This window comes from Conger conger, chromosome 10, assembly GCF_963514075.1.
Source record: "Conger conger chromosome 10, fConCon1.1, whole genome shotgun sequence".
Lineage (NCBI taxonomy): Eukaryota > Metazoa > Chordata > Actinopteri > Anguilliformes > Congridae > Conger > Conger conger.
Window position 1 is genome coordinate 28,258,588 of NC_083769.1, and position 11,439 is coordinate 28,270,026.

At 40.4% G+C, this 11,439-nt stretch overlaps 1 protein-coding gene across 1 annotated transcript; it reads right to left on the reverse strand.

The window, feature by feature from the left end:
• Positions 1-3,455: 3,455 nt before the first annotated feature.
• On the reverse strand, positions 3,456-11,267 carry si:dkey-197j19.6 (actin nucleation-promoting factor WASL). Its single transcript, XM_061258646.1, has 9 exons — positions 10,905-11,267; positions 8,658-8,807; positions 6,796-6,882; positions 6,473-6,566; positions 6,245-6,332; positions 5,836-5,875; positions 5,322-5,466; positions 4,836-5,076; positions 3,456-4,301 (listed from the first exon to the last, which is right to left on the reverse strand). The coding sequence occupies exons 1-9, from the start codon at positions 10,983-10,985 to the stop codon at positions 4,295-4,297; spliced, it is 933 nt and encodes a 310-aa protein (XP_061114630.1). The 5' UTR covers positions 10,986-11,267; the 3' UTR covers positions 3,456-4,294.
• Between the last annotated feature and the right edge of the window lie 172 nt (positions 11,268-11,439).

Here is an 11,439-nt window from a genome sequence, read left to right on the forward strand (position 1 = left end):
GCTTGGAGTTGTTTGAGGTCTTGTACAACCGGACGGAAACGATTTTACAGCGCTTCCACACTAGCTATTGTGGCATATCTTCGAAAATACGTAGCACGGCCAGCATATCTTTCTGTCATACCCAATGTAAACAAACATATTTTAAATAAAGGTGGACAAGAATACATTCTTTCGAATTAATATCTGCTCTTCAAATTGCTCCAGATGTTGTAACAGAAATATGTGTTTATTTTCAGGACACATACCTGTAATAAAGACGGGACTCTTCCCTTCCTTCAACCTTAGGAGTTTTCTCAGTTGCTTTTTGTTATTCTGTATACTGTAGAATCTTTAATCTAAGTGGTTGGAAGCAAGTTTAAAACGTTAACTGTTAATCCTCTTCATCCCTTATGGGAAATAATGCTTAAAGAGGCACCTATGTTGTGCCTCTGACCAAGAGAGATTCTTTGCGGCATATTGTGTATGTTTTTGAAAAAAGGAGATTGTACAGCTTTTTAAAAAAGAAAGGCACATTCCTAATTGTCTTCTTACAACAGTCACAACTTGCATGTAAACAACAGGGAATGTATGTTCAGAAAACTGAATAGCAACACTATATGGACTTCATAGAGTACTGGCTTCACATTATGCGATTTGACGCACCCAGCCAGCTCATCAGTCACAAGTTCTGTGCAAGGTATTTTTGGCCTTCCGAGTCCTCTTTAGTCTGATTGTGTCAGTATTTTTTGGGATGCCATCCCATGTTTTTCATGCTTTGTAAATTGTAATTGTAAATATATTCAACAGATTTAGATTTGTATACTGCAATCTCTGCATCCAAGGTGGGAGAGTGTAGACAACCACCCTTTCCTCCAAAGCATGTGGTGTAGCCAGCTGCTTTTTTTCATATTTCTGCATCCAAGCCAAGGTTGCACAGTCAGAGGAAGACAGATCAATAACAGCTTTAGCAAGCACAGTTTGGGCACTAGATTGCAGGGGTCACTAGAAAGGAACGAGACATGGATCCCAGCCAACTGAACCGTACATGGCACTAAAGTATGCATCAATGAGTGGGGCTACTGGCCACTGCTTGCACTGGCACGGTCAGGCACTGGCACGGTCAAGATTCGAGCCCGGATCCTGGCACCCATCCATGCACCAGAATAGGAATAGTCATCCAGCATCACAATGCCTTCATTTCTTGGATGTTCCAGCTTTCAGTCTTCCTGTAGATGTGGAGGTTGGACAATTTCTGTGGTCAGAAGACGCAGCAACCTGATCAGCAACGTGGAGTCGGAATTGGTGTTGTAAAGGTGAATCTTAGTTTTGATGTTGTACTGCTTGGACTTCCAGGTGGGACTAGTTGAGATAAATCACTCAAAACTTTTCCAAGCCCTGCCTTGATGTCACTACCTTGGTATGTGAAGTTGTCCACAAACTCCGGTAGATCATCATTTATAGACACTGGTGCTCTAGTGCTGGCATGGACATACATACTGTATATCACTGGTGCTCTCGTGCTGGCATGGACATACATACTGTATATCACTGGTCTGTAGTGCTGGCATGGACGTACATACTGTATATCACTGGTGATCTAGTGGTGGCATGGACATACATACTGTATATCACTGGCGTTTTGCAGGTGTTAAACCTTGTCTGCTGGGCGAATTTAGTAATGCTATCATTTTTCCTGTAAGTTGGAATGGTTGGTGGAGAGGACAGTGTGGAGTCTATTGTCTTCCAGATGTGTAAAGCAGTAAATAGTTGAGATTGTCATTTGTTTATTATTTGTTATGCATATGCATTTTTTAAATATAATTGTACTTGATGAAATAGGTTACATTTAAGGAATTAATTTACTTTTAGCTACATAATTATTTGAAATCAGTGTTTTTTATCTTATTTAATTATTTGAAATCAGTGTTTTTTATCTTAATTAAATAGATAAATAATATTTAAATAAAAATTTTATATGATTAAAATAATTGTAGAAATGACCTGGAAGTAATTTGGTCAACCATGAAACGTGTCACCTCAAACAGACATCTCATTGTAGTTTTCTCTGAAATTACACCAATGCTGTCAGCAGCTGGCAATGCTACTGATGCTAACACCTTCATTTATCCTTGTTAAGGAAATCAATATTACTGCTTTAAAAGGAGAGCTTTAAAATCTCAAATATATTTTAAGGGATGAGGAACTGGCAGTGTGTGGAATGTGGTGGACTCAGGCAGGATCATATCTTCAGGATCTCAACGGCCACGCCCCAATGCCCAAATCCTCATCAAACTTGTTGGACTCGTCACTTGTTGCCTGGAGCAGTTTCATTGATGATATCTGCAAACTCAGGGTTTATTATTTTATTTGCACGCTATAGATGCTGCTATTACTTTGGGATCATGTAACAATGGAATATGAAAATAGATCTTACCTGCAGGTCTTACTTTGAATTAATCTGTTCTCACCAGATTAGACACTTAGCTCTTCTGTAAATCGTTGAATCCTTGAGTTTTGTGAGGCCAAATGGCGTTTATGTAAAGCAGAACAGTGGACATGGCCCATGCAGTTGCAGGGTAATTGTGTGGAAAATGGAGGGGTGCTGAGGTAGTCCATAGTGGCAATTCGCTAGTGGGGTGTGAGTTTATTCATTTACAAGAATGTATTGGTGGAGGTGATTTGTGTAAAGGAGTGAAAATGTTACTGTTGGTTATGGAATTATTTTTTGGCAATACTGCACCTACTCTATGTGTGATCTAATCATGCCAAGAAATCATATATATTTGAATGTATGAATTTTATACAGAAGCAGACCATTGCGATGCTTCTCCAAGACACAAGCAACCCCCCTCCACCCCTATGGAGGTGAATAATATACACATACAGTGATTCATATTTGTCCATGTGCAGTACATACCAGGCTATTTTTAAAAGTTATTCACTGTTAAAAAAACAAAACAAATAAAACTTGTTCTCATGAAACATTGCCACAGCCAAACAGCAGACGAAGAGAGTGCATATGAGATGTAATGAGCGTAAATGTACTGTTTGTGATGAAGAAACCATTGTGGGAAACCAGTTCCACAAACTCAGATGCCACCTCTCCCACAATTTCTATATCAATACGAGACACTTCTTTATTATCATCCATCTTAACATCTACCCTTTCACAGACACAGATGCTCATATTATTAGGATGCATGGGAGAGTCAGAACTGAACCCCGAACCCCGAATTATACTAATTTTTTAAGCTTTTCCAGCTTTGATCAAGAGTTTACAATATATAATAATAATAATAATAATAATAATAATAATAATAATAATAATAATAATAGTAATAATAATAATAATAATATAATAATAATAATAATAATAATAATAATGGAAGGATATAGACAATTATGTGGCACCTATCAAGTAGGCAGTAGTGACCATCCTGCTGTGATTGAATAAGCCTGTCTTGTTGACTCAAGTAGATCCTGATCTCTCACTCCCGGTAGCTATTCTATTAGAATGCTAATAAGAGACCATCAAGGGACCATTTGGCCAGCACACACAGATTCTGCCCAACATATCTTCCAATAGGTATGACTAGAAGGCTATACCCATGCCAAATGTTCCAGCATTAGGAGAGCTAAGAAGCGGTTTAAAAAAGTGTGTTCTCAGTCTTCAGCAGAAGACAGGAAATGGCTCAGCTGTCCTGACTGTAGTGGGGACCTCATTCCACTACTGATGAAGGATAAAGAAGAGACTGGATGGAGAGGAGGCAGGCCCCTTTAGGAGAGGACAGTAGGGCAGCCAGCAGACACCGAGCAGTGTGGCCTGGCAGCTTTGGTAATAGTTCACAGTTGAAAGGGACCGTTCCTCTTGCTGCTGCTCATGGGTCAGGACAATGGACAAACCAACCAATGGGTAAATGCACTGCTGTGAATAAATTAAATTACTCTTTATTTGCATGCATATGCTCTCACCGTTTAAATCATATGCCCCAGTGTGATTATGTAATATAATACATAGTAATATAATAATAATAATGAACTTTACAATATAGAAACTGAAAAACCGATGTTAATAAAAAAAAATATATATATATATTTTATCTTTTGTTTCATTATTAACCATATTGAAGCATTATGTCAATGTAGCACCCAAGTATGGAAAAACCTTTTTGGTAATACCACCCATCCCAAGATATCCCAAAGAATCAGAAATCCAAAAGAATCAGAAATCCAGAAAGATGCATCCCACCATCTTAGATGTGCTCCCCATTACCCAAGTGCAGTTAGCAGGGTTAGATGAATCCTCTGGCAGGAGTCACTTGCTGTACAAAAAAAATAAAAATAAAAATAATAATTTGCAGATGAACATAATGTACCCTGCTTTTCCTTCAGAAGCTATTTTTGGACAGAAGTAATTCCAATTATCACCCCTGGGGGCCATGTTTGCTGCTATTCTTATTTGACCATTTCTGAGAAACCGGACACTCTGAATAGCAGTGTAGCAGCACATCCCACTACATCTGCATCTGCTCTTTTATCTATGGTCTTGATCAGTCAACATTTTGGTGGAAAGTTACAAACCAGTTTAACTGGTGTGTTGGCAGTACATCCACACACCTGGTATTACAACATCAAAATGTGAATCGGATTTTCCGAGATTTCCTGATTGGGTATCTCGGAAATGGATTCCATCCTGTTTGACTCAGTTACAGTAAAAACACTAAATGAGAGTGCCATTTTTTTATTTCTCAAATAGGCTTCTCTCAGAAATGGTCCAATACCAAAAGACTAAATTGTACTATTAGCAAATAAATGCATCTTTAGACAGACTGCTATTGACAGTCAGGGATCCTCACCGATTTACAGCGGACAGTGCTGGCAATCTGGGAGCGGGCATTGAGGGTGGAGGGGGAATTGCGTCGTAGGCGACGGGTGTGGCTGAGAAGGGCCCCTCTTTGCGGATGTTTTGGGACATAGACTGTGACTCCCTTGCAGGAGGCAGCCTTGCCTGGGCAGGGAGGGGGGGCAGTGGGCCTTTTGTCAGGGCCAGGCTTGAAACAGCACGTCTGCATTTAGGAGGACTCTGAGGTTGATGTGCTTGAGGGAATTAGAGGATTCAGTATAAGTGTGTGGATGTCCATGGCAGAGATAACACACATACAGCTTCTTTGAACACTGACTCTCTAGAGCAGCACACATGCTGGCAGGCTGGATGCATTAAGACAGACTGAACTGATCCACAGATACTGGCTGTGGCAGTGGACACAGATGGCATTCAGAGAAGTGGACGTGAGGACAGGGTGCATGGGCGGGGTCTGGCCTGTACAGGGGCATATGCTTACACTGGGAGCCCTTCTGCGCAGCCTTCAGTCCACCCTGGTGCTCGGCCATGGGGGGGTTTCTGGAGATGTGTATGCGCTTCAGAACAGTGTCATTGATCCCGGCCTTCACAATGACCGTCTGTTGGGCCGGGCCAAGGGTATTCCCCTGCACAGAAAGACATGCCAGATATACATGAATGCACATACGCACACACACACGTACACACAGGTGTGCAAAAAAACACAGCCTCATGCATACATACACGCAGACACACAAACACCTGCACACACACAAAGGTGGAAACTAAAAGAAGAATGGCATGTTAGGAGCATAGCTGTTCTCTATGGAAAACTATCTTGATAAGAGTTGAAATGTGAAAAAAGGTTGACAGACGAATCACCTTAGTTATTGGCATTTTTAAAGGACAGTGCATGTCTGGATGTGATAAAGGTTTTCCTTTTGAAGTAATAAGTTTATAATAACATGGTCATAAAATGATAATCTTCCAGAGATCATATATTATTTTACACTCACATTAAAGCTTTTCTCTGGGTTGTTGTTGGAATAGTTGAGGCTGTGAACATAACTGACAGTGTAAAGTACCATACAGTAACATGGAAAACAACCAAAATTCAAAGTGCATGTGTGTGACATTTAGTTTGGAATTGTAACATCTGAATCTATTGCTCAAACATGGTGGATTGCTAACCATGTTATGCATGAATGGAATTACTTTGAGACATTTCCTGCTCTTATAAGCTCTAGCCTTAAGGCAGCACAAGATTCTAGTAGTTTACTTTATTTCAGCACCATTTTGAATCTGGTCTATGGTAGAATCTCAAAACAGTTTGAGCAGAGCAAACCACAAGTGCATGCTATCCCCACCCACTAGGGGGAACCATCTACACAACCAAATGGATGCTCCTTTGTCTGAGTTCCTCACTTGCTCTCAGATTTGTTCGACATTGACCGGGCGACCTGTTCCGAAAAGGGCTCCAGGGTGTGGTCATGGGTCATCTCTGCTGAAGAGTCTAGAACAGAGTATACAAGAGACTGCACTGAGGCAAACAATCTCATGAATATTAATGATTGAGAAGAGGGTAACTAATAGTCTTCACAATAGTTCTCCTGCCTTGAGTGTTTTCATGCAAACCACTGAATGATTTTCTACCCTCGTCCCGAGCACTTTTGATGTGTGTCCTGACTGCAGAGAGAAATTCTTCTGCCTCCGCTTCATCTGCAAAGTTCAGGCCTGCCTGAAAATCCTACAGGCACAAAGCAAAAACCATGTTTATCCTCAACAGCAGTCAACAGCAAATACTGTAAAGTGTTAGTGTAATGTTATGGCAAACATGCTCGAATGCTTAATCTTCACAGTGTGGGCAGTATTGGGTATCTCATGTGGCACAAATCTTGGAGGCTCCAGATCCAGGCTGAAAGTAGTGTTCTGCGGTCTCCTGAGAGAAGGGGGGAATAATGGAGGTGTGCCCTTACATCTGCAGGGAAGGTGTGGAAGAAGGGGCGGGGTGCAGAGTATCTGAAGGGGATGTAGAGCTCCTGTTCCCATAGCAACTTTGCTCTCTGGAGAGAAATAGGAGAGAAAATAGGGGAGGCAGATGATTTATAAACATAATACACACTGCTTCAAAAGATAAAATGAACACAACAACCATTAGTAAACCCTACACATAGTGGGAGCAATAATTATTTGATCCCTTGCTGATTTTGTAGGCTTGCCCACTTACAAAGAATGGAACTGTGTAAAATTTTAACACATTTTAACATTGAGATATTTATAAATTTAATATCATATTTTCACATGAAATAAGTATTTGATCCATAGAACAATATGACTTAATTCTTGGTGGAGAAACCTTTGTTGGCAAGCACAGAGGTCAGACGTTTATTGTAGTTTTTCACCAGGTTTGCACAGATCTTGGGAGGGATTTTGGTCCACTCCTCTTTGCAGATCCTCTCCAAATCTTTAAGGTTCCGAGGCTGTTGCTTGGCAACTCGAAGCTTCAGCTCCCTTCACAGATTTTCGATGGGATTTAGGTCTGGAGACTGGCTAGGCCACTCCAGGACCTTAATATGCTTCTTTTTGAGCCACTCCTTTGTTGCCTTGGCCGTATGTTTTGGGTCATTGTCATGTTGGAAGACCCATCCATGACCCATTTTCAGTGCTCTCACTCAGGGAAGGAGGTTGTTGCCCAAAATTTCCTGGTACATGCCCCCATTCATCCTCCCCTCGATACGGTGACGTCGTCCTGTCCCCTTAGCTGAGAAACACCCCCAAAGCATAAGTTTTCCACCTCCATGCTTCACAGTGGGGATGGTGTTCCTGGGGTTGTACTCAGCATTTCTCTTCCTCCAAACACGGCAATTTGGAGGAAAATATATTTGGATGCCAAATAGCTCTATTTTGGTCTCATCTGACCACATCACCTTCTCCCAAGCCTCTTCTGGATCATCCAGGTGTTCTTTGGCAAACTTCAGACAGGCTTGCACATGTGCCTTCTTCAGCAGAGGACCCTTGCACGCGCAGCAGGATTTTAATCCTTCACGGTGTAGTGTGTTACTGATGGTTCTCTTCGTGACTGTGGTCCCAACTGCCTTCAGGTCATTAACAAGCTCCTCCTGTGTAGCACTGGGCTAATCCCTGACCTTTCTCATGATCATTGATATCCCACGAGGCGAGATCTTGCGTGGAGACCCAGACCGAGGAAGATTGGCGGTGACTTTGTGTTTCTTCCATTTTCTAATAATTGCTCCAACAGTTGTTAACTTCTCACCAAGCTGCTTGCTTATTTTCTTGTAGCCCATCCTAGCCTTGTGCAGGTCTACAATTTTGTCCCTGATGTCCTTAGACAGCTCCTTTGTCTTGGCCATGGTGGAAACGTTGGAATCTGATTGATTGTGTGGACAGGTGTCATTTATACAGCTACATAACGATGTAATGAGTTGACACAGGTGTTTTGGGTAATGAGTTGAGCTTAATGAGAGTTGATACGATAATACATTTTATAAAATTTATATGACGTTGTTATTGTGGATTATTTTGTGATATTCTGTCTCTCAATGTTAAAATGTACCTATGATTAAAATTCTACACAGTTCCATTCTTTGTAAAGTGGGCAAACCTACAAAATCAGCAAGGGATCAAATAATTATTGCTCCCACTGTAGATGTCTTTGGCAAAACATTTAATAGGTAGAAGTAGTGGCTGGTAGCATATACTTCGTAGAAGAAAGCACATATGTAAGTAAAAAGAAAACATTGGGAGTATGTAAAATGACATTGGAGATTGGAAATGTATTCATATGACCACTGACGTACAGACAGACCATTACACTCACCTTGACACTGTAGAGACGCAGATAGTAAGAGTGCAGTGATTGGTCATTCACCAGGCAGACCACACCACTGGCTGCACACCTCCAGGTAGCCTCATGACCCCTGGGCTCCATGGACCCCACATACACCTGAGCCACTGCTGACGCCATGACCTGCAATACACACACCCATGGTGTAAAATCCAGCTTGACCAGCGCTTTCAAAACATAGCTTGAGCTGGTCAAACCATGCTGAGTATGGAGCTTCAGCTGTTTTTTTCAGGAGGGAAGGGTTTCTGGGGCACGTACCTAAGCAGTTCCCTGAAATGGAATACCCACACAGACCAAATTGTCAAGAAAGCCTAGCAAAGATTTTACTTTGTTAGACTGCTAATGAAGTTCGACACAGCTATCATCCAATACATCATCACATCAGCCATAATAGTCTGGTATGGGTATCTGGTTTTCCTGTCCTAAACTAAGTCCTTTAAAAATTATATCAGTCCAAACTCAGGACTGAGGACTTACCTGTTATGTACCGTAAAATATAGAAATGTATTCTTTTTTTAAACCAGTAAATAAGAGTCTAAGGAGTAAATTAGCAGCTATTCATACAGCTGTAGTTTGTTATAAACATATAAGACTCTATATTAGTGGTACAGTTGCATTGTACAGTATTATTTAAGATTTAGATTTCAATTATAGATACATAATTATATCTGGGTGTAAAACTAATCGTCAGGTGGATAAATATCTGTTAGCTTTAAGACTTATTTGCCATGTGAAATTGCCCTTTAATCTATCCAGGTGCATGTAGTTATGAAACAAGCAGAGGACATGGAAAATGCTGTGCTGAAAGGAGAGCAGCAGCATTAGGCCTATTCTAAATAAGACCCATACTCAAACAGGCCTGATTTAAGCAGAAGCATTCAATTACTTTTACAGTGCCAAACTGCAGGCTCAGAGGTTCCATTCAGTCTTCATTTGCATTAAGTAATGGAGCTGGAACACAGCCTGGTGCGCTACGCTGTATGATGTGATAATAGGCCGGTGAAAGCAAGGCTAGGAATACAAAGACTGTTACCTCACTGTAACTGTTCTCTGCTTTAATTGGTTAGCAATATGCTTTTAGTAATACACTCAACAAAACTAGATGTCATTAACAATGTATACCCTAAAATATCCAGTGTTTGTTTTAGGACTCGTGTGTTTTGTATAATTTGTTATCTTCTATTTCAAGGAAAACAACACTACTGTCATATTTGTTTGTGATTTCTATGAACAGGAAGTGACATTATGATCTTTCTGCGAGAGAAGAATGTTTGGGAGATTGGATGGAAACATTGGGAGATGAGTCATCAGCGGTATTAGTGCTTCAAACGTCACTGAAGTTTGAACACAAAAGAGTTTTGTGTTGTCTGCGCCGGTTCACAAAGGCAATGTACAGTCCTGCATTTACATGCAGGGCTGTGAAGCCTTTCTCTTCCCCCAGTTTTTATGATTTATTATTTAACAAATAAAGTAGGGAGAGAATGGGACATATTATGCTCTTAGAATAAGGCTGAGCAATTACATTTTTTTTTCAACTTGGACTGGAACTTTCTTAGAACTTTCTTGGACATACATATTGAAAACTGGTTTAGTGTATATGAAACTTGATGCATGGAACATTAATCTGGGAATAAATGCTCTCAGCTGCAGTGTGCAGCACTATGCAGAGTGAGATAGAAGCGCCATTGTGTCTAGTGAATACCTGATTTGGATATGCATTTTTTGTCTTGGCATCACTGCTGTTTACTACAATCCCTTAAGTCAAAATAAAATAAATTAAAGGCATGGGGCACAATATTACATGCATATTAAAAAAACACCAAAACAACATTCAGATCTTGATATATTAGAAAATAAACAATAGAATGATACAATAGAATATGAAAGCACTGTGCACTATTTGAATCACATCTGTCATTGCTTCTAACCAGCTATTTTTACCTCTGCATCAAAACCACAAAATATCCTATTTGTTATCCACTCTTACAGAATTAAAAAGCTGATCAATGGATAAACAGCAAACCTTAAATTTATCTTAAATTTATTTAAAATGCCATTTGGTTGGTTCCTTTCCTGCAGAAAAATTCGCTTTATGTTAAGTGACTGTTAAAGTAATTCAGTTTGGCACTGATTTGCACAGAATTCTGTAAAATACAATGAGAATATGATGTCATACAATATGATGATGCTGAGGGCAGGTAGACTGGAGCTTTGACTCACCGAGCACTTGGGTCCAAGCAGACTGAATAGGAGCGCATTATCCCGACTGGAGATCAGGTCGCTGTAAACCCTAAGGCTCATCCTGGAATCTTTCACTGCCTCACTCAATCTATCTTTCTTTTTTCTTTCCTTACTTTTACTTTCCTTACTTTGCTTTCCTCGATCATACGACCCCTTGCTGCACTTCCAAGCAGCAATGCAACTTGAGAAAGGTTCAGTACTCACGTGCCAATCTAATACCGTCCTATAAGATCTTAATTGGTTCAATTCTGGTAAAATACATTATTTGTTGTGCTTTTCATGATATGTCTGTTGTCCCTGTCATGTCCCTCACTTAATTCAACTTTCAACATGTCTGTCCTATATGACTCCTTCCTTCTTTTACACTCTTTTTTTACACTCCCCCTATCGATACCACTCCCTACCCTGTTCACCATGGAGACAGATATGTCACAGCTCCAGTACTTCCTCATGCAAATCCATGATTTGTACCACCATGTGTGTCTTTATCACAGGAAACTGAGCTGATGCATTT